The sequence below is a fragment of the Copidosoma floridanum genome, unplaced genomic scaffold, assembly GCF_036245765.1.
Source record: "Copidosoma floridanum isolate Cflo_tuat_1 unplaced genomic scaffold, Cflo_Japanese_pri ptg000029l, whole genome shotgun sequence".
Classification (NCBI taxonomy): domain Eukaryota; kingdom Metazoa; phylum Arthropoda; class Insecta; order Hymenoptera; family Encyrtidae; genus Copidosoma; species Copidosoma floridanum.
Window position 1 is genome coordinate 4,701,316 of NW_028321906.1, and position 26,641 is coordinate 4,727,956.

Here is a 26,641-nt window from a genome sequence, read left to right on the forward strand (position 1 = left end):
ATATATTTTTTAGGCTTCAAAGGACAAAAAGAAGAAGAAAGCTGATTTCATACCTTACCGAGATTCAGTACTGACTTGGCTGTTACGTGAAAATTTGGGTGGCAACTCGAAAACGGCTATGATCGCGGCCATCAGTCCTGCGGACATAAATTACGACGAAACTCTCTCCACACTAAGGTAATAATTACCATAGAAAATTATTCACTTTGTATGATTTGAACTATGCTTTTGAATTTCCTTTTTTTTACAAATTTATCTTTACCTTTTACAAAGCTATTCATTTAGCAGTACTGTTTTATGGAAATTCAATTTTACGAACCTTTTTTCACTTACAATAATGATGATAATTGTGTAACATGATGACATTCGATGTTTCCACCTTTAAATGATACACAGTAAACGCATCTGAATGAAATTTTCTTGAGATTTGTTTGATTGAGCATTAGAGACACATGAATTTGTTGTGCAGATACGCGGACAGGGCCAAGCAGATCGTGTGCAAAGCTGTGGTCAATGAGGATGCAAACGCGAAGATCATCCGCGAGCTCAAGGAAGAAATACAGAAGCTCCGTGAGCTGCTCAAGCAGGAAGGCATCGACTTCCAAGAGGGTAAGCTGCTCTTCTTTATGTTTTCAATTAGGTTTCTATTGCTCGAATTTTCGCTCGCCCCATCCGAACCAACAAGTTTTTTTACTCTGTATAATGTATAATAAATCCTCTATACGACTAGTAAGTTGACGTGTTTGTATAATTATGTACATCCCAACGTGAAATTCATTGAATCTTCCACTTCATGAAATGTTTCCTTGTAAACTACAACTAAGATTTCTGCCTGTAATTTTTAAAATACGAGAGGTATACAAAAAGTAAGTTTTCCTTTGGGGAACAAATAAAAACCATATTTTAGGTTTAAAAAAAATATATTTGTTTGTTCCTCGAGTTAAACCACCTTCGACTTGAATATACTTTTGACATCCAAATTAAAAAAGTTATATCTTATTGCTAAGCCAAAAGTGAAACTATATATTATGCTTGGTGTGAGCCTACAAGGTGGTGACCATCAGACGCCAGACTAAGGAAACCTGCTTTTTGAATATATACATATTGTATACATTGGGGTATACCCCTCGTACCACTTGACTTGAAAACTATATGAATACAATTTAGAGACTTGTTTTAACTATGTTAAATATTTATTGTTTAATTTCAAACAATAAATATATGTATTACTGTAGGTTTTCGTCTGGTTGCAGATTTTAGTATTCCTACTTAACTACAACAGAGCGTATGTTTAATTTTAGTCAACAATATTGATCAAAATACGAAAATCAGACTAGTGATTTCGTTGATTGTTTACTACAAATAGAACAGACGTTCTGTTAGTTACGAATGGATACGCATACGGATACCAACCTACGATCTGACGAAAATTAACAAAAAATCAAATTCCAAATTCTAACTATAAAAGTATGCCTCACCTTTTTTAACTTAAAATAAAAATAAAAATACTCTATTTCATAGAATCTAGACAAGGTTTAATTTAAATTTGAAATTTTTCGGGCGAAAATTTTAGTATTAGGTTACTAGTGATTTAAGAAGAAATAAAAATACATAATTCATACGAAAAAACAGACATGAAAAGTTATCGTAATAAAATTTTATTGTGATCGCAGTTTTTTTACCATCTATTTACTATCATTAGTTGTATGTTAACTAACCTTTAATAATTTTGTTTCCGATTGATAAATTTTTTTTGGCTTTACTACTTGTATATTTGTCATTTAGATTTGATTACTGTACAACACAACTTAAGATAGAGACTTTTTTACTTGTTACAAGAATTTTAATTCTCTTAAAAAAAACTGAATTGTATGAACTAATAGAATACAATTTATCTGAAAAAGCTGAGTAAAGTGAAAAACCGATTGACACTTTTTTTTCTTTTCTAAACGCACCGACCATTTAGGGCCCGACGGCAAAGTCACTTACGAAAAAAAAGATTCTAGTAAGTACAAAACAGGAAAAATAAACATGAGCAAGCCGCAACAAAACATTGCCTTGACTTTTTATTGTCAAAATATTGCTGTTAATTTTATTTTTTTTATTTTTTTTATTTTTGCCCACGGCTTATTACTTGCTTTTCTTTCTCATGGCACATGTGTTCTGATTTTTTTTCTTTTTGTACATATATCTCGATAGCGATATTCAGCAATCGCGTTTGCGTACGTGCGAATATTAAAACCTTATCTTTCACATGTATTAGGATCCATAAAATTCAGAATGACTATTTGCGTGATAATATTTAATGAACAAGAACAATGAAAAAATTACGCCTTGGTCGTATTTATAGCACCCCTAACAGAATATATTGCGATAAGATCTATTTCATCAAACTACGGAACTGTATGAACAACTTTATATAAACATTTTTTACACAATAAGAATTAATTACTCATTGATCACAAAGACAAAATGTGTGGAAAAAATATTCGTTACAAGTTGATGGCGCTTGAGCTTTGTGAAAATAAAAAATAATAATAATTGCCTTTTTATCACGTTTGGCTTTGTAATTAACAATTCCTTTTTAGAAAAGAAATAGTACTTTGCTGATTTCGTATACGCAATTTTGCAAAAGTGTGTTAATTTGAAATCATGTGTGCTTACAATTAAGTTATGAGTACATTGCATGGCTAAAGTCTTTTGTAGTAGCAAGTTTGCCGTCCACATTTGCTTTCGATGACTTTGCGTGCAAAATATGCGCTCAAAGCTTTAAGAGAATATTTTAAACAGAAGTTCACCGTACCCATAAAATATCTTTCATTGTTACACCATTGTTGTTTAAGTGGATTTTACACAACTAGCACTCGATTGAGGCCCAATCCATCATCTCGTAAAGCTTTTTTTTCATGTCACCATAAAATGTGTTATTGTTTTTGCATTAAAATGGTTGCTGCCTTTACCATTTGGTGGATTATTACGTACTCAAGGATATCTGCACTTTTCTAAAATTTACTCAAATACCAATGAGATAACCATAATAATATGTTTCATCGGCACACGGAACATTTGTATTTTAACGAATCAAGTATAATATCCCATTAAATTTGAGCAGTACATTTTATTTAAAAAAATAACCAAGCCAAACAAAATACCATTTGGAGTATTGGAGAGCAAGATGTTATAAAATATATTAATCTTTATCCACTGATAATTGAAATCTGCGTTATTATTCTTGTAAAATACTCCCAAATAAGTATTTATTAACATCTTGTTTTCCATAAATACTCTAGATCCACTTGTTCTTCACTTTCAGCGTTGAGAACGTGGTGACAACGTGAGATTTCGTGAACCAAGTACAAGTTGTACATAATTGTGTAAATGAAAAAAAAAAAAAAAAAAAAAAAAAAAAATTGATAAGATGAAAAATATTCATGATACACCTTAGCAAGCGATTTTATTACTTTGCACGCGGTAATGCGAGTTGTTGATCCCACCAGAGTTGGTGCACTTGCGACGACCGCTTGGGACGTTTTTTTTTCTTCTTCAATGTTTGATAACTTATACGCACATATTTCACAAGAAACATTGCATTTGTTTGCGCAGGAGATGTATCTTCTTTCATCCGGAACCCAAAACGAGAAGACGATCCGAAAGAAATACGCCAGAGAATCCCTTCCCACCCAACTTCAACATTGGCCGAAGAAGCGGTCGAGCAGCTCCAGGCCTCGGAAAAGCTCATAGCAGGTGACGAAGACTATACGATAATATTTTCAGCATAAATGATGAAAATTTACTAGTTGACGAAAAAAACAAACAAATAAATAAATAAATAAAATTGATTGAAACAAAAAAAAACAGAGCTAAACGAAACGTGGGAAGAAAAGCTGAAGCGCACCGAGGCGATACGCGTGCAGCGCGAGGCAGTGTTCGCCGAGATGGGCGTGGCGGTGAAGGAGGACGGGGTCACGGTCGGGGTGTTCTCCCCAAAAAAGACCCCACACCTGGTAAATTTGAACGAGGACCCGCTTATGTCCGAGTGCCTCATCTACTACATCAAGGATGGCTTCACGCGGGTCGGCAGCGCCGAGGCGAACGTGCCCCAGGACATACAACTGTCCGGTCCGCACATCCTAAGCGAGCACTGCGTCTTCGAAAACCACGAGGGCCTTATCACCCTCATACCGAAGAAGAGCGCCATCATCTACGTGAACGGGCGCGTCATCACCGAGCCCATGATCCTCAAGACTGGCTCCCGTGTCATCCTCGGCAAGAACCACGTCTTTAGGTTCAATCATCCCGAGCAAGGTAAGTGTCGCGGTAATCCTGGTGCAATAGTATACCGCTCTTTATTGATTTTTTTTTTAATAAGTTTACATTATTACTTTTGTGGCAAACAAAAAAAAAAAAGGAACATAATTTTAACAGTAGTTTTGTATTTTTTACCATTTCCCGCAATCAGAAGACAGCGATTAATAAAGCAGATAGTGTACAGTAGTCTCGCGATAATCTCCCTGGGGCTCGTGGTGAGGAGTCGTCGCGAGTGGTCGGACGTCATCGAAAAACGGGGAATCACCTGATTATGCGCGCGCGCGCTCTTTATTCCTTATTACTGTTTATTATTTTTTTTTGTACTATGTCCTTTTCTGTTTTTTTTTGTTTTTTTTTCCCTGTACATCCCTTTCCTGCACCGCCCGAACGAAATATACATTTTGGCACAACTACGTGCTGTACTGCTCCCAATCCGGAAACACCCGTCGTGCACGCATCAAAACGAGCACACGCCAAGAGAATCCGCCAACCGATACGTTGTGTACCCACCGTCAATAAAATCTGCATAATCACGAGGTAAACCGAACAAAATCTTTACTTTGACACAATCCTGCACCTTTTCGGTTTCGTACGAATTTTCTCGGCTTTCCCAATTGTGTATTTTTTCCTAACTGAGTACAACACTTGGAACGTTGCTGATAGCACGGATTGCCGCCCTTTTCTCGCTGTGTGTGCTCTTATCTGTCGAGTTTCCAGCACTTGAACCATACACACCAACAATCAAGCTTATTCTGCCTCGTTTCTTTTCAATTTTTTTTTTTTTTTAATTTTATTTTACAAGAAGAACACCTAGATGCGTCATCACAATCTTGACAAATCTTTGGGAATTGTATGCTATCAAATATTACAGTAATCATTGAACCATTTTTTCAATAATTTGAATATTGTTTGGATTTTGGAAATTCTCATTTTTAATTGTTATTATGACCCCAATTGTTGGTACTTAATTCTGATGCAGATGCTAAAGGGAACTATGAAGCATCAAAAAAATGAGTACGGGGAGAATTTTTATGTTGCCTCCAGCATGATGTGCATCAACTACTGGTTGGGTGCATTATTTGAACAAGTGACATCATCTGTATATAAAAAATGTAGCACCAAATTACAAAATTCCTAGTTTCTTGATCACCGCGAACGTTTATATTTTTTTTTCTCAATATTAACGTCGACGTACTTTTGACCACACCCGATAAGTTTTATGGTATTGGGTGTTTTTTCTTAACTTAAAACGACTGATAGATTAATAAAACATAAATATTTAATACCTGAAGTAAAGTGTTTAAAATACACCAGTCGATTTTTTGGGTAGCTACGTGCCGATTTTTTAACATCGATTTCATGATATTTGTGCGTAAAACTAACAAGACGGAATTTATTTTCAAATAGTTTTATAAAATAAAAACTATTACAATTTTCACTAATAACATTTAAACAGTATTTAATTTAAATAATTAACAAAATCATTAATCAATAGTTGTTGAATGACCTCAAAAGTAAAATGTGATTCAATTACGCATGTAGAAAAATAGGCGATGTTTTATGCCAAGGGATGGTCACTAAGGGATGAGGGGAGTAAGTTTTCGTAAATCGAACATCAAATTTGCACTTAAAGACCCCAGGAAACCCCTAGTTGTAACTTTTGGTAATTTTTTTGGGAATCGGCCGTACTGTGGGGTAGTATAGTTGGCTAGAAAAAGTTGAAGTAAATATTAACGGAAATAAATAAATAATTGTACCAAAGGTTGTAGTTGTACCATGATATAAAAATTTTAGTCTTCCTTCAATATTTGTATACCAAACTCGTTGTAGTAATTGTTAATACTCTATTTCACAAAACAAGAGATTATTGTGTTTACAATAACAAGTAATTTTATTTTGTCAATGACCTAGGCTGTATATTGGGAGATGATGTATTTAATCCTTTTTAGTATTTCTATCTAAATTACTCTACCAAAGTTTTATAGAATATAAATATTTATATTTTAATGGTGGTTCCCCTTTCTTGTTTGCTGTTGAGCTTTTTTATTCTGATAATTTTTACTACAATATTTTGTTTTTGCAACTTCACTTTTAAATAGATTTGTATAAAAAATGTAACTGTTCATATTTTTTCAAGTAAGTAGACATGTAAACACATCTAATTTAGATACTTTTTTAATATCGACATTAAAACTCTGTATTTGGATCTTAAATTACATTTGGAAAAATTATAAAAATTTTTTTCAAGTAAAGCTATCTTTTTTTTGCTTGCATTAATTTTCTCGATACCTGCAAATATTTATAAATTTTCCTATTTAAGTTGAACCAAAGCTAAAAGTCCATCAGTCTCATTACTTTTAATTTCTCTTTGAAATTGATAACATACAGAAAATCTACCTAACGATGGGGGAAAAAACCGCTTTTTTTGCCCTCAAGTACTGTGACTGTAATTACGAAGCGAAAAAAATTAATTCGACGGCAACCAGTGTGAGCAGCTCGTGGTATATATGGATATAAAATGGATGGTAGGAATCTTGCATGTTTAAAGAAACCTGCGAGATGCTTCTTGTGACTTTGAGGGAAGCGTATCCCGAGACTACTGTGGGTGAAAACCAATATACTCTTGTGACTTACTTTTTTTTTTTTTCCTACTATTAGTCTCTGCTGCAATTTTCTTTTAATATATTATTTCACTTAATAATATATCACTTACAAGTAAAGTAATGATTTTCATGAATATCAAAACCGCACCTTGAATTTTTAATATTGGCATATTCCATTTAATATATATTATATCCGCACCTACAACAAGCGTTTATCAAAACCCAGTAGATTTGACTTTTGGAATGGTTGTACTACACTTTAATCTGCTATATTAATTGAGTATATAATTATTAAAAATTTTTTTGACAGTGTGGTGTAAAAAGTTATTAGTTAGTTGTATGACTAGTTTTATTTTTTATTTTTACGGGCACCTCGCACTTTTGTCCAAGAAAACGTAAAAAACTCACCCAAATGTTGGTTTGCAGAGTAAAGACCTAAATATCATTTAACTAGAATATTTACTTCGGATTTAAATAAAACTATATCTCCCTTAATGTAACTAAATTTGTAACAATAATTAATGAAAATCATCAAATCAAGATCATGAATATCCATTGGCTAGTACAACATAATGTATCGCGTACATGATCACAGTTCTATAAAATGTTGAAGTTGTATTGTAATTCAAATATATATATACTGTCACAAAGTAAATCATTGATATATTAAGTTATATTACAATTATTGGATAATTTCGGAAATCTTAGATGTACCTACGGAATCCATATCGTCATTCAAGCGATACATATTTTTCAAAATTACCACTGTCACAAAATTGGTTTTTTTTTTTTTTTTTTTCATTTCATTGGCTTTTCCCAATAACCATAATCAACATGTTGCGAAATTCTTCATTGTCATGTATTCGTTATAATTTACTTTTCCGCCCTCGGGTGGTTTTGGGAGGCTGGTACTTCCTCGGGCTAAAAAGCAGTTTTCCGGAACTCGTTCGAAAAGTCTCCTTTACGAACCTCGTTACGGACCCCGCCTTCGGCTCGGGCCGCAAACCTCTCGGTTCACAAACAAAGACTTTTCAAACTCGTAAGAAAACTACTATTTCGCAATAGTGTTCGGAAAATAGGTGTTTTCCGCACTGATGTTAGTGTGGAAAATCGATTTCCCACATAGTGTGCGGAAAAAGTGTGCGGAAAATATTTTCCAGGCTTCCAAAACTACCCGACGGCGGAAAAAACTTGTACGCAACTCGTGCGGGGCGATTTCCCGCACTCGTGGCCGGTGACGGTAACTCGAGCATTGCGATCAATGATCAACTGGCACTCGTTCCTGTCAACTCCAGCCACTCGTGCAAGTCAATCACGAATCGTGCGGGAAATCGTCTTTTCCGTACTTGTTACGTAAATAACTATTATAACGCGTATGGATAAAAGTATATTTTGGTCGAAAAAAGCCACTGCACTCCAAGTTTTCAATAACCCGCGTCATCGCAACTCGTAAGGGTGCAAAATTGGATTCTAAAAAAAAGCCGTGAATTCCACGTACCTGAGTATTTGACATTTATTTCCATACTTTGCAAGCCATGCTACTTATTCGACTATGTTCTTTGAGATCGGCACAAACATACGTATTTAGCTATAGACACGAAAAAAAAAGAGGTGACATTGCGTTGGTCCACAGTTCGCGAGAGACGCGAGAAGAACTCGCCAGCCGAGACACCGGGAACCGGCGAGACGGTTGACTGGAACTTTGCGCAGATCGAGCTGCTGGAGAAGCAGGGCATCGACCTCAAGGTGGAGATGGACAAGCGGCTCTTGGTCCTGGAGGAGCAGTTTCGCAAGGAGAAGGAGGAGGCGGACCAGCTCTTCGAGGAGCAAAGAAAAGTACGCCACCCCCGCTGAAAATTGCGATATAAAATATTATTATTCGTCGGGCGGATGTTATCGTGCAACGTGATTATCTTCGCTTTCAGAGTTACGAGGCCCGCATCGACGCCTTGCAAAAGCAAGTGGAAGAACAGAGCATGACCATGTCGATGTACAGCAGCTACACGCCCGAAGACTTTAACAACACCGAGGAGGACATATTTGGTGAGTCCTGTTAATTGCTTCCTTGTCTCAGCGTATGTTTTCACACTTTTACACAGTTGCGCATTTTTTTTTTTTTTTTTTTTTTTTTTCGTCACAGTTACTGATTTGTATCCCAATGCGAACTATGTCGTAATGTTTCACGCAGCATGCAGTTTTGCTATGTACTCCTACACGGTTTCATTGCTCCTTGTTCAAGTTTAATCATCTTCGCCACGTTTTTTGAAAACAAAAATATTTACTTTGCTGACACAATTTCGTACCCAAGCGAAAATTAAAATCAATAATTAATGAGAAGTGATGGTGAAATAATTAAGTCCAAATTTTAGACTGACAAGAGAATTCAACAAATCTCATTATTAGTTATTGAGGAAGAGAATTTAATATCTGTCATTGTTAGCTGTTGTTTTTTATTTTTTATTTTCGTCATAAGTGACCTATCGGATGGTAAAAAAATAATAATAACTGATGATAACTATTATAAATTAAAATTAACTGAAACTAATCGTCTATAATATCTATTGTTTATTATTAATTGCTTAAAAAAATTATTGAGCAACTGATGAAAATTTCTACAAATTATTACTAGTTGTTCATAAAAATGATTTGTTGCTGTGATTTAATGAGGAAACAAAACTAAATTTTTCCTTTCAAAATTCACAGAAAAAAAAAAGTAATTTTTATAAGAAAGTTAAATATTATCATAGTTTAAAATCTGGACTCAATTATTTGTTATTGTAATTTAATATTTTTTTATATTTCATTAACGAATGGGACGTATAATTATCGCTTGGGTATCTATAAAACGCAAAAGCACAAGCTTGTGGAGTGGAACAGAGTATGTCAGTGCACTTGTTATCTATTGATTTCCGATTGTGAATGCAACAACGCCTATTTAAGCACCCACGCGCAATCACGTGTAACTACGCGCGCACACACACACGAAGCCTCGATATGCCGGCTGTAAACGAGCATCCCACGTCACATTGTATACATATTGTCCACGAGCTCATCAACCCCTCGAGCCTTAGCGCCGTGGCAGCGTTACCGTGACAAAAGAGTTTTGTGCTTGGCTTGATCTGATTGTTTCGCCCATCGGTTGTTGCATTTCAGTCAACCCATTGTTTGACGCAGAGAGCAACTGGGGTGAGCGCGAATTCCAGCTGGCCGGCTGGGCCTTCCGCAAGTGGAAGTACCACCAGTTCACCAGTCTGAGGGACGATTTGTGGGGCAACGCCATCTTCCTCAAGGAAGCCAACGCCATTTCTGTCGAGCTCAAGAAGAAGGTGAGGCACTTCCAGCATTGGTATACCTTATTTTCCAACCAAAAACAAACCGCATCGACTGAAGCTTCAACACTCGTTGTCCATTGAATTGTAACGAAAAATTTTTTGGTCCAATGAGATTTTTTTATCAACATTTGGAAAACGATTGTTCCTTCTTTCCCTACAAAGCTATACAGGTTTAAGAGAACTCTGTTTTTTGGTCAAAGGTCCAATTCCAGTTTACGCTGCTCACCGACACTTTGTATTCGCCTTTACCCCCGGACCTCTTACCAACCGCGGACGATGAGGACGAAGAGGAAAGACCTTTGCCACGCACGATCGTCGCTGTCGAAGTGCAGGACTTGAAAAACGGCGCCACCCACTACTGGACCCTTGACAAGCTCAGGTAAGCAGTGCCAACTCGCGCGGGGAAAATAAATCCACGTACAGTTTGTACATTCCCCGGAGGGAAAAAATATACCTCGTGCAAGCTTGAATTTTATTTTTGCAAGTTAAAAGGCTCAGATTTAGTAAGTGCACACTTTGCACCGATGACAGTTTAACGAACTGAACAATGACCGAAGCAACACAGCAGCATCTATTCATTTCTCAAATTAGTAATAGTAGTGGTAGCAGCAAAAAACGAGCAAAAAACTGTTCTAGTAAAAAAGAGGGAAAAAAATAGCAAAGTGAACGAAACATGAACAGCCTCGGAGTCGGGCATCGTTGCACTTGTGTTTGAAAAAGTGGTGCAGATATGTTATTTGTTGTTGTTATCGTTGCTGCCGTTCGCTTTGTAGACAGCGCTTGGAACTGATGCGCCCGACGTACAACGAGGACTCGAGTGGCTGCGAGCCGGAGGCTGGTTGTTGCACCACAAAGCCCATTGCCGGCAATGCAGGCGCGCCGGCCGGCGTACCATCACTGGCAAATCTCTTGCCATCGAGGTTGGTGCTCGGCCCGCGCACGAGTCCGCTTGGACGGCCATCGTCCACTTCATCGCCAATAACATATCGGTGTCACGTCATTCCCAGTACCTTCCAGCTTCCGCTTGGCACTTTGTCCATTGTTTCGATCTCATTCCACCACCATCACCAATATTTATTTTGGCCAACCTAAATCACGGTCTTTTTGTTTTCATTGATTTCATCAATGGTTGAGCACACGTTTAAATAACACGTCGTTGATTTCACCATACAAATGCAGTTTAACAATAGTATTATGTACACCCGGGAGTAATACTCAAAGATCAAAACTAAAATTGATAAAACGTTTTTTCATGATTTTTTTAAAATTGAAACTTTTTTTTCTTCACATAGTATGCCTACAGTTCAAGAATCCACGAATTCATTGTAACTTTATTTCACGTCTAACACAAATCGTTTTTATTTGAAATGTACATCGAGAACGTTTTTTCCAAGCTCTTAGTATTTTTGTCTTTCTAATTGAGTACTATAATTACTTGACAACAGCTACTGCTCGGATAAAATGTCATATTATCCCGTTACTCAATCGAAATGCTATTCATTTGCGTTTAAAGCTGTATTAATCAAGCCAAAAATCCAAGCAATACTATTTTCTGATTATCATATTTTAATTTACTTTCTACATTGGAATAATACGTGGACAACAACATTAAAGTGCGTTTACTTGCGTATCACAATAAATTAGTGAATTTGAAAATTAAACTTTTAAAATATTCTAGTATTATTACGTATTATCTAATTTAAAAATAACTATGACATTTTTCGATTGTAAATATATTATAAATATAAATAAAACAATTTGTCTTTTCAAATTTTCACATCCAAATACTGCTTCTTCGCAAAATCATGAAATTCTCAACGAATGTAGTAATCATACAAAGTGTTCGAAAACGTCAAGATCAGTAATAAAAAAGATAAAGTGCTTCAAGTCTGCGCAGTCCATGTCCCGTCGCTTGCATCGCCATCGATTGCTTGGATTTCTAAATATGAATGAGTCCGTTGCCAACGCGAACGTAAATAATGTTTGAGTTTGCTTACATGTCTTTTGGAGAAGACTTTTATGCTTTTACATGAACTATTTACTGAGACGTTGAACATTTTTCCGACAAATTGCAATGTCACGAGTTCATGCGAATTACTCGGAATCGTTGTTGCATTTAAATCTTGTTGTTTTCTGCATTGACATTAAATGTGTGCTTCAAGTCTGAACTTTTTTCACAAGTTAAGAAGCTTCTGCTGATTTACTATAAAAATACACATGAATCTATAAAATGGTCTCATTAGGCAGGGATTAGTACCCACAAATAGTTATATAAATAATGAGAAAAAAATTAAGTTTGGTCTTACTTTCTGTAGTATGAAAATAATATACTTTTAAATTGTCATGTATTATATTATCACTGACGGTAATATTTACCTACCTTTTAATTTTTTCATTAAATAGGATTATAATCTATATCTGACATGTATCAATGTGTCTGCATGAATTTTAAGTAACACGATTGAGTTCAGTGCTGAGCTCTCATAGTCACTTTACCATTTCTATAATATTCGGTGCATATCCCAAGTCAGGACAAAAGAAAATAACCCAGAATTTTATATAAATGGAACCTAATTTGTACTCCCAAATTTTGATACAACTTTTGTAAAGAATGAACCAACATTTTAATTCTCCTTTAAAAATTTAATCATGACTGAAACATAATTCTTTAAACTGTTTCAAGTACATCTGTTCTATTGTATTGGTAACTTTATCAACGGGTGTGTGGTTGCGTTATTTGTGTTAGTTACAAAAATTAACGTTCGTCAACTTTTATCAATCCTAAAAAATGTCTAGCTAAGTCTATTGGCTATTTTCTGCTGAAAAGCTGTTGCGCATAGTTGCTCAACGTGGCAAAAAATAGCCTGTTTCATTAGTGTTTTTGGCAAAAACAATTTTTTTTAATTTAAGTGCCAATGTTTTTTTTATTTAGTTGTCATGTACATTAGAAATTTCACTGGCAATAGATATTAGACCATCTAAAAACTTTAGTATTAATTATAATACCGAGTCCATCGGATAAACGTCACTACAGAGTACAATCAGTATTCCGTATTAATTGCCATGGAGATTTCAGTAGACCTGGAGGTTTTATTTTCAGTGAAAATATTTCCAATTGATAATTTACGAGAAACATTAAAATCGTTGCAAAGTACTTTGCTCATTCATTTTTTGATGATATGACATTTGTAACTACTATGGCTATCGATAACCGTACGACGGAATGTCTGACCAAACGTTTATCTGTACTACTTGTTCATTTTACTTGTCAAGATCCGACTCACGATTCCCCAAGCTGTTCAGCTTGCTTTTGTTCATTGATGATGATTTTTTTAAAATAGAAACATCGTTAATTTTTTAGGCTCACCACGCTCCCTCGTTTTATACTATCGCACAACGTATGAATTAAAATATAAGATAATTAGCGAGCAGATTTAATCGTGATTGTTTGATTTTTTTCTATAATTATTTGTGCATAAAGTAGTAGGCATACAGTAAGATTTTTTATATGATCCAGGGTGTTTCAATCGCACTTTAGTTACACTAAACCTGTACGCGTGATTTTCTTCAAAGTTCCAATTTTCATAAATAATTAACATGTATCATATGACATCCGTACGAGGGGAAAAAAAAAATTGCGAACAATCAGCAGAATTACCGATATCACTACGATTTCAATATACAGGCCAGCGTTCGGACAAGAAACGTTTCACGCACGTGTACCACCGTGATAATAAGTTCACGTCGCGATGCGAAATGTATACCTCTCACGCAGAAGCGTTTGTGTCAGCATGTCATGCAGTGTTGACTCTTATCGTGTTGTAATTAATAAGGTGTACTTGCACAAAAACGAGCCGCGCATCAAAATATAACTAACGTTTTCCGTGTCTCCGTCAGACAAAGACTGGAGCTGATGCGCGAGATGTACCACAACGAGGCCGAGCTGTCGCCAACCTCGCCGGACTACAACATCGAGAGCATCACGGGTGGCGACCCGTTCTACGATCGGTTCCCCTGGTTCCGTATGGTTGGCAGGTAATTCGATGTTTCCTTGGGAGTCTCATATATGTGTATATCCCATATTCGTGGGAACGAACCGACGAGGGACCAAAAAAAAAAATAATGGCACTTTGCAGATCTTTCATATACCTGAGCAACTTGTTGTATCCCGTCCCTCTGATCCACAAAGTGGCCATTGTCAACGAGAAAGGCGACGTCAAGGGGTACCTCAGAGTCGCCGTTCAAGCCGTCATGGGTACGTCTCGGTCGATTTTAGTTCGGTGTATTGATACACATGATTTTTTTTTTTTTTTTTTTTTTTAATTCCTGGGTGCATGAAAGACCCTTTGGAATTGAACCGAACAAGCAAACTAAAGATATAAAAGAGCCCAATCTTAACGAACACTTTCCGCCAGAAGAGGAAAACAGTGAGTACTCGTGCGGCGTGAGACAGTCGGCCCGGATCTCCTTCGACGACGACCTCTTCGGCAGCGCGACTCAGCGCCAAAACCGTCGCAACGCGTTGCTCGCCCAGGGCATGGAGAAAGGTGGCCACCATCATCAGCATCAAATCCTGGCGGAGGAGCGGGTCATCGAGGGCCACTCGGAGAACAAGGAGGTCAAGAGCGAGAAGGAGGGGAAGGAGGATGAGGAGGTCGGGGACACCGACAGCGGCCGCGGGGACAGCTCCGTGGCCAGCGATACCAAGGAGGAGGAGGCGCCTGAGCACCTCCAGCCGGGCGTCGAGTTCACCTTCCGCGTGACGGTTCTCCAGGCCGTGGGCATTGCTACCGAATACGCTGATATTTTCTGTCAATTCAAGTGAGCTTTTTCTTCACTCCAAGCCTTTTCCCGTCCACGGAACCATGCAGATACGTTGATGGCGCAGAGATTACCTAGAAAAGACCTTTTTTTCTGAATACAAAATAATTTGGTTTCTCTGTTATCTACGTTCTGTGTACTATTCCATATTTGTATCTTATAGCGATACTTTTATCGCTTCGTAAAAATTTTATGTAAACTCCCTGTGAAATCTACGTGGAAATCATGTGGCAGTCTATGCGAAATCCACGTAGAATCTACGTGCAAATCTATATTTAAAATCTATACAAAGCACTTGACTCAGCTCTTTGATTGTATTTTACTCGAGTTGATCGTTTGATAAAAACTAAAAATTCGTTTTATCGATTGTAGTTTCTTGCATCGCCACGACGAGGCTTTCTCAACCGAGCCCGTCAAGAACACCGGCAAAGGCAATCCCCCTGGCTTTTACCACGTACAAAATGTAATTGCATCATCAGCTGATACATTGACCCTCCAAAGTGAGCAAATCCCCCAGTAATCTTATTTTACGTCTTCTTTTCCATTAGATTACCGTCACAGTTACCAAATCGTTTGTCGAGTACATAAAGACGCAGCCGATAGTCTTCGAGGTCTTTGGCCACTATCAACAACATCCTCTGCACAAGGACGCCAAACTCGAATAGTAAGGCCAATCAGTTGTTTATCTATATACCACTCTTGTGAACCATCCAAATCCCTTATACTAAACTGTTATATCCCTTACAAAACAAAAGATAGACATTCTACCACATTTTTCCTTACAAATTCTGCTGCTTGAAAAAAAAAAAAAAATTACACATGCCATTACCCATGAACAATCGTCCACGTATAGCGTACGCCAGCCACCGAAGCGCATGCTACCACCGTCAATCCCAATAAGCCAGCCGGTCCGCTCGCCCAAGTTCAGCAGCGTGCTGCCGTCGCCCAGCACCTCGCACGTGCACGCCAAGTACGACGTGCTCGTCTGGTTCGAAATCTGCGAGTTGGCGCCCAACGGCGAGTACGTGCCCTGCGTCGTCGACCACAGCGACGACCTGCCCTGCCGGGGTCTCTTCATGCTCCACCAGGGCATACAGCGGCGCATCCGCGTCACCATTGTCCACGAGCAGGCGTCCGAGCTGCGCTGGAAGGACGTGCGCGAACTCGTGGTGGGTAGGATCCGGAACACGCCCGAGCCCGAGGAGGAGGACAACGACTCGAGCGTGCTGTCACTTGGGCTGTTCCCTGGCGAGTGCCTCGACGTGCCCGGGGACGACAGGTGCATGTTCAGGTTCGAAGCCGCCTGGGACAGCTCGCTCCACAACTCGGTGCTCCTGAACCGCGTCACCTCGTACGGCGAGCAAATATTCATGACCATCTCTGCTTATCTCGAGGTATACGGTGTGACGAGAATACCACTGGCCCCCTCGTTGCGAGTACTTAACTCTGCGTGTTCGTTTCTAGTTGGAGAACTGCGGCAGACCGGCCATCATTACCAAGGACCTCAGCATGATCATTTACGGGAGGGACGCGCGAGTCGGGCCGCGCTCGCTGAAGCATCTGTTTAGCGGGAGCTACCGCAACCAGGAGGCGAATCGGCTCAGCGGTGTTTACGAGCTCGTGTTGCGTCGCTCTTCCGAAGCAGGTAAGCTCGACCACACTAGTTTAGCCATCGGTGTTGTGATTGCGTGGGGCTGATTTTTTTTTTTCATGCATCCTTTTTTCCGTCGTTTGACAACCTTCAAGCCAAATCCGCCCTCCATCATCCTTCTCATCGTTTAATTGATGTGTATATTGATGGAAATACTATTTTTGAAAGTCATCCGTTTGTTTGATTTTCAACAAAACTTTGTGAAAATGGATTGCAACGGTTGCTACTATTCAATTTTTCTCGATACACGTACGGAAATAAGTAACACCAAAAAAGGATCAAAATTATTTCCATAAGTAAGGGACATTGCATATAATGGTTGACGAGTTGGTTTTTGGTTGCGGTTGCTCGCAGGCGTGCAAAGACGACAGCGTCGCGTGCTCGACACAAGCTCGACTTACGTGAGGGGCGAAGAGAACCTCGACGGCTGGCGACCTCGAGGCGACAGCCTCATATTCGACCACCAATGGGAACTCGAGAAATTGACTAGGCTCGAGGAGGTCGAGCGCGTCAGGCACACCCTACTTCTCAGGGAAAAGCTTGGCATTGACAAAAACACGTTCTGCAACAAGGCCACCCACGACTTCACCAAAAGCGAGAAGGTCGGTTTTTGCGCCGTTTAATGTACATGACTGTCGTTTGATTTGTCTTGTAACTTTCAAATTTCTGCGATACTATTCGCTCGGTGCAGTGATCTCAATCTGCGCCACCCACGGGATAAACTGCCGTTCTTTTTGTTATAAGAACATTTTTTTTTTTTTTTTTTTTTTTTTTTTTGTTGCAAGGAAGGTATTTTTTGTTTTAAAAGTAACACCAAACACTAAATCAAAGACACATTATTGTTGGGGGCCATAATTAGTTAAAGGGTCGCGTTTCCCATTCGGATGGCGTTGTTTTGAAATTCCTGCAGGTGGCGAATACCATTGACATAAATATTTGGTTACCCAATTTTTCATCAAATTATTTGTGATTGGTGAAAACACGCGTACTTGTGCCGCGCGCAGGAGGTCTGCAACATGGTGGCAAAGGCAACAAACGAGTCCCACGCAAGTCCGGTAAAGGTGAAAAAGGCGCCCAGCAAGGACACGTACGAGCCGTGGGAGATGACCGAGCGCGAGAAGGAGCTGACCAGCAAGTACGTCAAGCTGATACAAGGGAGAATACCGAACAAGGAGCCCATCGTCCTGTCGGACGTTTCGCCGAACGACGACACGATGGGTGACATGAGCGCTTCGATGATGTCCTCGGTCGTATCCTCCTCGTCCCAAGAGTCAGTATACACTCGGTTAATCGAGCACGAGCAGGTAAAGGACACTTAATCCTCGTATGGCCTGAAACGCCCCGTAGCGGTTGTCTTCGTCTATGGTCGATGCGCTATATTATATACACACATTAATTTTGGGCACGTACGTACGTGTCAGCTTGCATCTTACTTACTTGGTGAACATGTCTATTGTGCACATTTTTTTTTTTTTGTGGTGGCAAGCAGCTCGAGCAGCTTTTGTAGTTCAGCCCATCAAATTTTCACGAATCACCTTACATTGCTTGGAAACTATCAATTGATAAAGGGAGTGTCAGCAGGGATGTGGATCAAACTTTGGGATATTACTTTTTTTTATTAACATTTTTTTGACGGCACTTTATAAGATTGTATGTTTTTGTTGCTCCGAAGTTGTGGTCATCAAACCGTATTGAATGTATCTCGAGTACTTGAATTTCAACCGTATGGAATTAGTAAAATGACTTGGACGGACTTTAATAAAAGCTAAAGTGAAATTTACACATGTAAAACCGTGAATAGATTTGCCATGGATTTTGCCAGCTGATTTAAATCTTTCGTCACTTTTTAACAAAACCTTCAAGTTACAACATTAATTTTTATCCATATCTGGAGTTTCAATTTGGTTTTCATATTTTGGCACAAAGAAATATAAAACACGTGAACAGCAACTTTGACACTTTTCATGATAGATTGATCGATGTGTACCGATTTAAACTTTAGATTTACATTTTCAAGATTTTAAAAAGTATGCAACGGGGACCTGAAACGAGGCTACTCGAAATCTTTGAGACAAAGAATGTGTCAGAATTGCAGGTTGTAGATTTTAGTCAAACTTTTAAAAGTATATTTCTTCCTATCAAAACATTCGAATGAAATTCAGTTTCTTATCGTTCAACACCTTGCTGTTTAAAAAACGTGGCAAATCATCAAAAGATGTAGATTGTGCTTCTATGTATTTTTGCCGCTTGTAGTACCAATAGCATACCATCAGTTGAACATTTAATTCTAACGTGGATATTTATGGTTTTTCAAACTTAAAGTCAAACTTCAAATGAAAAAAGACTTTGTAACAAAGTTAAAAGATTACGCATTAGTATTATAAACACACGTTTAACGTAGACTTTGGTGCTTGTCTTCAAATGGAGAATTTCAAACGAGAAAACTTATGTTTCATTGACGGGATTTAAGTTTTATTTTTATTTACGTTCAATAAATGATCCTTTCAATGCCATATAGCTGATATCCAAGCATTAAAAATGATTTTTCCATTTGTTTCGATGACCCACTATAATGTCAAAATTCTTTTTTACGTCTTGACACTAAAAACTCGAGATCCCCAAGACTGACACTTTCCTTGCAAATTAGGCTTTGTAATGATTTTTTCGTCAACTCGACTTGAAAAAAAAAAAAAAAAAAACTCATCAATAAAAGCTTAGAGTAATCGCACGCTATTGTAAAAAAAATTACTCGAAATCACGAGCACAAAGTTTTAATTCAACCACAATTTTTCACCCTTACACTTATTAAATCTCGAGATCGAGGTAAGGGAAAAAAAAGTGCGGATGATTATCATCAGTCACGCTTGCTCTAACGATAGACAACCGCTGAAGTAGAAAGAGAGAATCCTCGCTGAGAGGAGGCGTTGACGAGGAAAGAGTACAGAGGAAAATTAAGGCAGTAAGAAAACGCGTCTCAGGTTGTACAGGAGAGGGTGTGTGTTACTTGCAGTACGGCGGATTAATAGTGACGAGCAGGTCTAAGTCGTGCATCTTTAGGTTGAGCTCGCCGGAGCGCGCGAGGCTGCAGGAGTTGCAGGACAGTATTATGGCCGGCGAGTCGGCGAGCCACGGCTCGGTGGCTCCAGCCCCGCTTGGCTCGATCTCGCCCGTCAACAGCGAACACCTGGTGCTCTACGTGCCCGAGGTCGAGGAGATACGCATCAGCCCCGTCATCGCTCGCAAGGGTTACCTCAACGTCCTCGAGCACAAGACCAATGGCTGGAAGAAACGATGGGTGGTGAGTTTTTAGAGCTCCATATTTTGTATTTCTTCGTGTTACAATTGCTTCTTTTTACTCAATTTCGTTTTTAATCACTTACAGTCGGTTCGCAGACCGTACGTTTTTATTTTCCGAGACGAAAAAGACCCCGTCGAGAGAGCACTGATTAACTTAGCCACTGCTCAAGTAGAATATTCAGAGGACCAGTTAGCTATGGTCAAAGTACCTAATACATTTAGGTAGGTGTCGATTGTATTTTTCATTTTTTGTAGAGCATGACATTAAATTTTGTTTCATTTTTTTAGCGTCGTAACGAAACACCGAGGTTATCTCCTCCAAACGTTGGGTGATAAGGAAGTTTACGATTGGCTGTACGCGATCAACCCATTGTTGGCTGGTCAGATCAGGCAAGTAGTTTTACGTCTTTGATATAAAATAATACTTTTTTTTTTTTGTATAATCATAGTTTACATATTTTGTCTCCATCATGACTCATCAGTTCTAAAAGTGTTTTTTTCATATTCTATGCATAGAGGTATCTTTTTATCTTGGACATTATTTTCTTCAACTTTGGTCGCTTATACTAGTATTAATACTATTCCCAAACTGTGTGTATGAAAAGAAATTAGGATTTTTCTCATTATACATGGCACCGCTTTAAAACGTTTACAAAGACAGAGCTTTTTTTACTGTTATAAAAAAAAAAAACCCGAATTTTATTTTCACGGCTTCAAACGGCACCTAATTATTATACAGATTAGCCGGTATTACATAGAGTACTTACATTACAATGCATTTTTCTTCAAACGAAATTCCAAATTCACAACCTACTACAGTACACGTACGACCATACCTAAACTTGTACTACTTACAATAGATTGCGTTGATTATCACGTCTGACCATATCCAAACTTGTACTACTTACAATACATTGCGTTGATCATAACGTCTGACCACATCATACTTGTACTACTTACAATATATTGCGTTGATCATCGCGTCTGACCACATCCGAACTCGTACTACTTACAATCGATTGCGTTGATCATCGCGTCTGTCCACATCCGAACTCGTACTACTTACAATAGATTGCGTTGATCATCACGTCTGACCACATCTAAACTTGTACTACTTAAAGTAGATAGCGTTCATTATCGCGTCTCAAAATATTTTTTCTGTAAGGTAGTACTGTTGATACGACATATCGAATTTCACCTTTTGACATAAAGTATAAACTGCTGTCGTTAGATACAATTTTGCAAGCGAGCTACAAGAATAACAGAAAAAAAACACGTTTAAATTTAAATTTTTCAGGTCGAAGCTCGCACGCAAGGGTCCAGGATTGACGGGTATTTCCATAAGCCTGACACCGCAGCAGCAACAGCAACAACAACAACAACAGTACCACCAGCAGCAGCAACAACAGACAGCGGTAGGTGGGCCGGTGAACAGCCAGGCCCAAGCCAAGTGAGTGGCGGACTCGCTGGCCGAGATGATGGGCGCCGTAGCCAAAGTCTCGAGGAGCGTACTGAACCGCTCGCACTCTGCTCTCGAGTCGCGAAATTTCTGCAAATTTGGCTTTCCGATTATTTTCGAGTGAAGGCCAACGAAGAAGAGACAAAAAAAGGGGGGGGGCGAGGGGCGAGGTGGTCGACGGCGAGGGGAGTGGGCGCGCGCCCAGCCAACACGTGTGCGCACTCCTGTCCAATCGACCACACACACGCATACACATAAAAAGTTAATGTAGCCTTGATCAACCATCCTTGACGTGAATTCAGAGGAGCCGCACAAACTCAACACTCACCCACACCCGCGTGATGCACCGCTCACACTCACCCACTACCGCCTATATATACGTATACGTGTAACCATTGGTCACCAACGAACTCCCTGCACTCACCAAGCAGCTTTATGGGTCTTTGTAGATCCATAGGCGTCCTTTTGTGGCTCGCTGGGCGTTTCGATGTGAAACGCTAGACAATTGTTCGGGCAGAGCCACCCACACCCAACCCATCGCATCTCGCGCACGCGCCACACAGGACCCTATACATGGCAATGAGAAAGAAGATTGCGCGCACTGGAGTGTCGCGAAACGAACATTGAGAGCGAGTCGTCGCCTCATTGCGCACCCTCGTGAGGTTTTTCATGCTTTTGTTTTTACCTTTCATCTTTCGATTGTTTTTGCTTTTCCAAACAGCCTTTTCCGCTCGTAACACCGCCTGGTCTCTCTACTGTCTTCGTCGTCTTTGATCCGCGTCGTTGTACTTGGTTTTTTTTTTTTCTGCTCCTAGCGATGAAACGGAGGAAGAGATGTGTTCTCACGCGAGGGCGAAAATATGGTACGATGAGAGACACTTGATTCGTGGACGCATGAATCTCCCGGCCAGTGAGTCGCGATAAAATCTCGGGATTTCCAGACAATGATTTTATGCAATAAACAAAAAAAAAAAAAAAAACAAAGAGTGAGAGAGCGAGAAAGGAAAATTGCGCGCATTTGAATTTTTTCAGTTTTCAGTCGAGTGCGTGGAATGGAAAAAAAAAAAAAATAACTATCCAAAGAATCTCGAGAAGAAGAAAAAAACATACATACAACTTGCGAGCCAAACCCATTGATATTAAACAAAGGAGAAACAAATAAAAAAACAATCCCCTATTCGTATGCTTTGGTATTTCAAACGAAACCGTACATTGTCCCTTTGACGTTCTAGTTGTAGAGTACACGCAGCTTCTCTTTGCATGCATTAAGCAAACCAAATTAATAGAAATAAAAAAAAAAAAAGGAAAGAAAGAAAGAAAAAAGAAAAGTATGTGCGTGCGTGAGTATATATGCGTGTAGCACGACAAGCGAGGGACCGAAAGAAAAGACAAATGTGTCCGGAGGCTATAGAGCAAACGGGAAGTACTGGAAGGACGTTCACGCGGTGTTGTATTGGTATGACATGAAAGTGAGAATTGATAAAACGTGATGACGAATGATTCGCTTGTGATCTGACCCTGCGATGCCACCTCGAGAGCTTCGAAAGTCGAAACAGAGACACCCGAATCGAAACGAGCCCACGGTCATTCGTGTCGAGTTACTCTGATGTACGTTGTGTTCGACGGCTACGCTTTGTTTGTTTGGATTACGTATACCCACGTGTATTTCCGTGTCACCGACACCGAGAGGGAAAGGAACGAAAGACCATGCACGTCCAACCCCTGTTGGCTCGAAGCGTACATGGTACGGTTACTCTGAAAGTCTCCCGTTGAGGAGCCCCACCTATGATGGCTCGTCGGCTATTATAGAGCTACGATGGGACTCGAGGGAAATAAATAGTATGTCATGTATTTCTAGTCGAAACAGTTTGCACGTGGTGAACATTGCGAGGACCACTCGGCTGTGTAATACCGTGTGTAAACTTTTCTTAATTCGTTATTTTAATGTTCGGTCAAGGAGACGTTCGTATGATTTATCCCGATCTTGACGATCGAAATATCGAGTGTGTGATTGTTATGGAATATTATTGGAGGTGTGGAACGGAAAAAACGAAATTAGCGTTGTACCCAGAGACTCGAAACACCGCATACCTCTGGCAATTGATTTTGGGGGGAGGGCAGGTGCACCCGTAGAGACGATTAATAATATTAAAAGCTAAACGCGAGCTATATTGCCGGTGCAAAACTCAATTTCGCTTGCTGACTGTTGTAACGTTGAATATATTTATAGACATAGTTTTATTTTGTTATTCGATTGCAGCAATATTGTGACACGTGTCGCATTACCGAGACTGTAAACGTGACGCGTGAAATTTTGTTGCTGCGGAGGGCTGGGCGCGCGGGCGAGTTCGACGATTGGTGGCGGACAGGGTAAGAGAGCGAAAGTTGGAAATGCGCCCCGGAAAACGCGTTAGGGCAGGTGATAATGATACTTGAGTGTCGATTTAATGGCGAGAAAGTTCTGATGAGTGGGACCTCCCGAAGTCGATGAAATTATTATGTTGTGACACAGAGACGGTATGATTTTTTTGTTTTTTTTTTTTTGTTTTGTTTTCGAAGAAAAGGCGAGAGAGAAAAAAAAAGCGAAAATTGTAAAAGAGATAATGATTAATTATAAATATATATATATATAAATAGTTATGTATATGAATATACGCAGATATGCATCAATTTAATATAAACAACGTTATTACGCGCATTTACGAGATGCTGCCTAGATAGCACGGCTTGTCTGTGGCATTTGTTGCGAATACGAGGTTTTGTTTACGTTACCGCAACACGTCCCGGCAACGTTGCAACAGTATTGAAATTCACTGTCAATATTGGATGGATATTCATTCCAAGATGCTGTTGTTACCACAGCAACAGGCTAGAGAGATGATACGTAAAGTTAGCGATCGAGACTTTCGAACTTGAAAGTTTGACGAATCGCAATTTTTACTAATGATTTTTTATTGAAAAAAAAAAAAAAAAAAATGATAAAAACAAAAATCTAGTATCTAGCCTATCCAACGGATTGTAGCCGGGATTTCATGACAACAGCGTTGGTGATGTCGACTCGAAACAGTGTATTCCCGATACTGTTGGAGCGTTGCCGAAGAGGGTGTTTGTAAGTTTTTAAGATATACCTGTCAAAGTGGACAAAAGCTCGCCGCTGCAACGAGTCTTGCTCTCTGAGAAGCGCAGTAGAATTTATTTGGAAGAGAAAGAAGCAGAGCGAAAGAGAAAATGCACATAATTAAAAGTAATTTGAAAAAAAAAAAAAAAAACTATAATAATAATAATAATAATAATTAATAAAGATGTGAAACTGTCATTGTGAAGAATCTCTGATACTCTAAGCTCTTAACGTAAGGCAAAGAAAAAAAAACAAAACAAAAACGTAAGTTCGTGTATTTATTTGTATGTTATTATACAATTTGGATTCAAGTGCAAAGCCGTTATTGTTTTCGTTCGGGTCTTTTGTCACTGAACCGGAGAGACAATGTTAATCTAAACATTGCCTTGATGCTGTAACGTGTATTGATCATGACAATTATTTTACTTACACATTAGATCTACTGTAAGTGGTAATTAACGTGTAATAAAACCGGTTAATGGAAGCTTATGCACTGTTATTTATTTGTTCCTTGACCTAAAAATTAATACAAATTAATCAATAAGAAAATTGAATTTGTGTGTCCTTCACTGTGGGATCAATGGACTCCAAGGAAATTTTGGTCGTAGGTACATTATGTTTCAAAGCAGAATTTAAGTGTGATGCTCGTTTGGCTTGAGACATTTGTATCAAAGGTTGATCATTAGTTAGACCAATAACACCTACTTTGCAAACTCCATTTCCCAAATGTTTCCAACAGCCTCTAGATTTTGTGATTCCTTACCTCGATTGAATACCTCTAACTATTTCTTTTAAAAGGATAAATAAACAAAATTGCATTAGACCAGATCATCGCTACGGTGTAAAATTATTTTATTTTAAATATTATTTCAGTTAAGTTCAGTTCATTTTTTGAAAAGCACCGCCATACAAATCACGTGACCTGTCTTAACCAATCCTACAACAAATAAAAAGGCTTCAGTAACATGTCAATCGATCTTTTCAGATTTTATATTTCTCACTACTTCATACAGTTTTAGCTACAGTGTTTCGGAAATATTACTCTTGAAATGAGTATCTGACTTTCTAACTGTATGTAATAGAATCACAGCATAACTTCTGATAAAAAAAAAATTTAGCATCTCGAATATAAAATAGAATTAGCTACATTCAAACACACGGAGAAAACTCATTGATGGTAACAGGAAACTTCAAAGTATAAAGACAAAAAAGAAAACTAAAAATCCAGACATAATGGTAGAGCCATCGAGCAAAAGTACAGATACTAGAATCCTTTTGAAATGAATACAGATTAGCCACTAAGTTATTTTAGAAAAAAATATATGTATAAGGGCCGATTCGAAGCCAAAGACAAATGTTGATTGATAATCAATACCATACATATAATAAAATAATGAAAAATTTTTTGAATTGGGTTATAAAAATATGGCATCATCAGACCTGGGCCAAATCGTATTTATCATTTAAAAAGTTAAGATACACTTGTTATTTTAAAAAAATTTTTATCTTATTAATTAAATAAAATACGGCCATATTAAATTGTAGTTGATACGTACTCTAATAAATATCTGTAGCATATTTATTAATATGTTTGAAATATACAAAGCAAAATTTTTCAAATCCAAATACTTTTGTCACGTACAGTATGAAATATTTGTAATAAAATATTTTCAATAAAAAAAAATTTTAATTTTTAAATACAATTATATTTAGCCAATGAATTGAAAAATGATGTATTTAATGAAAATATTTTTATGTACTTTTATTGAAATATTTAAAATAACTTATTTAAGTACTATTTCAGCAAAGTATTTAAAATACTTTGATCTTAAATAATTTAATTTGAAATAATGTATTTTAAGTACAAAAGAATTTCATTTAAAATATTTCAAATAAAGTATTATAAATACTTCTCTTCAGAAATTGTATTTAACTTTTTTGTGTTAAAATATAAATGTATTTAATTTTTAATTTGAAATAATACAATCTAAAATATTATTTTCTTTAATAATGTTAATAAACGTTCATATGTGTACATTTAAAAATAACTTA

At 38.1% G+C, this 26,641-nt stretch overlaps 1 protein-coding gene across 4 annotated transcripts in view; it reads left to right on the top strand.

Annotated features, from left to right (window-relative positions):
• unc-104 (kinesin family member unc-104) overlaps positions 1-25,078 on the top strand; it is a 48,303-nt gene extending 23,225 nt beyond the window's left edge. Inside the window, exons 7-28 of one of the 4 annotated variants that reach the window (XM_089596005.1) lie at positions 14-177; positions 470-609; positions 1,967-2,005; positions 3,604-3,744; positions 3,859-4,305; positions 8,545-8,747; positions 8,837-8,954; positions 10,065-10,237; positions 10,444-10,622; positions 14,141-14,278; positions 14,380-14,498; positions 14,659-15,064; positions 15,437-15,527; positions 15,613-15,728; positions 15,918-16,458; positions 16,529-16,709; positions 17,070-17,317; positions 17,720-18,019; positions 19,726-20,013; positions 20,098-20,234; positions 20,301-20,402; positions 21,310-25,078. In XM_089596005.1, the coding sequence (XP_089452131.1) occupies positions 14-177; positions 470-609; positions 1,967-2,005; positions 3,604-3,744; positions 3,859-4,305; positions 8,545-8,747; positions 8,837-8,954; positions 10,065-10,237; positions 10,444-10,622; positions 14,141-14,278; positions 14,380-14,498; positions 14,659-15,064; positions 15,437-15,527; positions 15,613-15,728; positions 15,918-16,458; positions 16,529-16,709; positions 17,070-17,317; positions 17,720-18,019; positions 19,726-20,013; positions 20,098-20,234; positions 20,301-20,402; positions 21,310-21,466 (4,428 nt within the window). In that variant the 3' untranslated portion in view covers positions 21,467-25,078. The remainder of the gene's footprint in view (positions 1-13; positions 178-469; positions 610-1,966; positions 2,006-3,603; positions 3,745-3,858; positions 4,306-8,544; positions 8,748-8,836; positions 8,955-10,064; positions 10,238-10,443; positions 10,623-14,140; positions 14,279-14,379; positions 14,499-14,658; positions 15,065-15,436; positions 15,528-15,612; positions 15,729-15,917; positions 16,459-16,528; positions 16,710-17,069; positions 17,318-17,719; positions 18,020-19,725; positions 20,014-20,097; positions 20,235-20,300; positions 20,403-21,309) is intronic. The other 3 variants (XM_089596008.1, XM_089596006.1, XM_089596007.1) reach the window with 3 other exon arrangements.
• Positions 25,079-26,641: the final 1,563 nt, after the last annotated feature.